At 48.4% G+C, this 1,590-nt stretch overlaps 1 protein-coding gene across 1 annotated transcript in view; it reads right to left on the reverse strand.

Moving 5' to 3' along the window:
* LOC102760503 (chromosome unknown open reading frame, human C1orf52) overlaps positions 1-172 on the reverse strand; it is an 8,386-nt gene extending 8,214 nt beyond the window's left edge. The window contains exon 1 of the mRNA XM_006776265.2: positions 3-172. Coding sequence (XP_006776328.1) covers positions 3-106 — 104 coding nt within the window. The 5' untranslated portion in view covers positions 107-172. The remainder of the gene's footprint in view (positions 1-2) is intronic.
* Positions 173-1,590: the final 1,418 nt, after the last annotated feature.

Raw genomic sequence — 1,590 nt, forward strand, 5'->3', positions numbered from 1 at the left:
GCCTCGTCTCCTCCGGCTCGCTGCTGTCCTCCTCGTCCGAGGAGCCTGAGCTGCTGCTCCCGTACGCTGCGAAGTAGCTCAGGGGGTCCTTCTCCTCGGCTGCCATGACGGCGACGCGCGGCGACCGAGGCTTCCGGAAGCCGGAAGCAGTCACAGGCCCCGCCCCCGGTCTCGCAGGTAATTTCGGGGAGGGGTGCGCCCCCTGGCGGCCATGCCGCGCTATTGCTCCAGGACGGGCTGAAGAGGCCGCGCATGCTCCCCAGCAGGGGCTTACTTGGCTCATTCCTGTCTGAGGTTCACCGAGAAGAAACAGGCCCTCGGTCAGTGGTCCCAGCCAAACTTTCAGCACTCAGTAAGTACTTATTGAAGGCACAGAAGAGCTAAGAATTTTGTCATTTCACTGCCATCTCCCTTTAGGTCTTGCCTAGAGAAAACCAGTATTTTTTTCTGATCCTGCTGCATCTTCTCTTCAAAAGAGAACAAGAAGAGATTGAAAACTATGAACAATAAAATGGCAACAAATACATATCTACCAACAATTGAATCTAAAAATCAAAATATACGAACAAGAAATCTAATGAACAGAATAAACTGGTGAACAAAACAGAATCAGAGGCATGGGAACATGGAACAGACTGAGGAATCTCAGAGGCAAGGGGGGTGGGAAGGGATTAACCAAAGATCTTACCTATCGACACAGACAATGTGGTGAAGGCCTGGGGCGGGGTGGGAGCCGGGTGCAGGGGGGTCATGGAGAGTGGGTAAAAGGGGGACATCTGTAATACTATCAACATAAAGACTTTTTAAAAAAGAGAAACGAATCACTGTGTGCTTCCCTCCGTCACCATGGAAGTCACACACCGAGTCTCTCCTGGTTGACCCCATTCCAGTGCACTCTGAACAGCCTCTCTGATGAAACTCCTTCTGGATTGCACCCCCCCATACCAGGGTCCCCCAAACTCTCTGGTTTCTCTGGTCATCCTGCTTCTTCCATTCCTGCATCACTCTGTATGGCCCTTAAAGGTTGGTGTTTCCTAACATACAGGTGTCCAAAAACAAGTATACACACATTCACAGCTGATAGCTCCATGTTGAAAATGAAATGTATTTTAATAAAAACTGTATAATTATTCAATGTGTGTGCATACATTTTTGGGGAGCACCCTATCTTATACCACATTTCAGCAATATTAATATTTTTCTACTGCCCATCCCTTTTTATGGCATTAACTACCTTGTGCTTATGACTCCCAAATCTGGGCCTCTGACCCCAATCTTACCCTCCAAGCTCTGGACCAAACCTCTACCTGCCTCTTAAACTTGCCATATGGATTTCCTGCTGGCAACTCAAACACCCACTTAAGGGACAAGTAACTTGTCTTTCCATATAACTTTCTTTTGCATTTGTGTTTCCTCTCAGTAAATGACATAATCATGTGCCTAATCACCAGGAAAACTAAAAATCCTTGCCCTGGCTGGTGTGGTTCAGTTATTTGGGCATTGTCCTGGGCACCAAGAGGTTGCTGGTTCAATTCCCAGCCAGGGCACATGCCCTGATCCCCAATAATGGGCATGCATGACCGATGTTGC

Source organism: Myotis davidii, unplaced genomic scaffold, assembly GCF_000327345.1.
Source record: "Myotis davidii unplaced genomic scaffold, ASM32734v1 scaffold162, whole genome shotgun sequence".
Classification (NCBI taxonomy): domain Eukaryota; kingdom Metazoa; phylum Chordata; class Mammalia; order Chiroptera; family Vespertilionidae; genus Myotis; species Myotis davidii.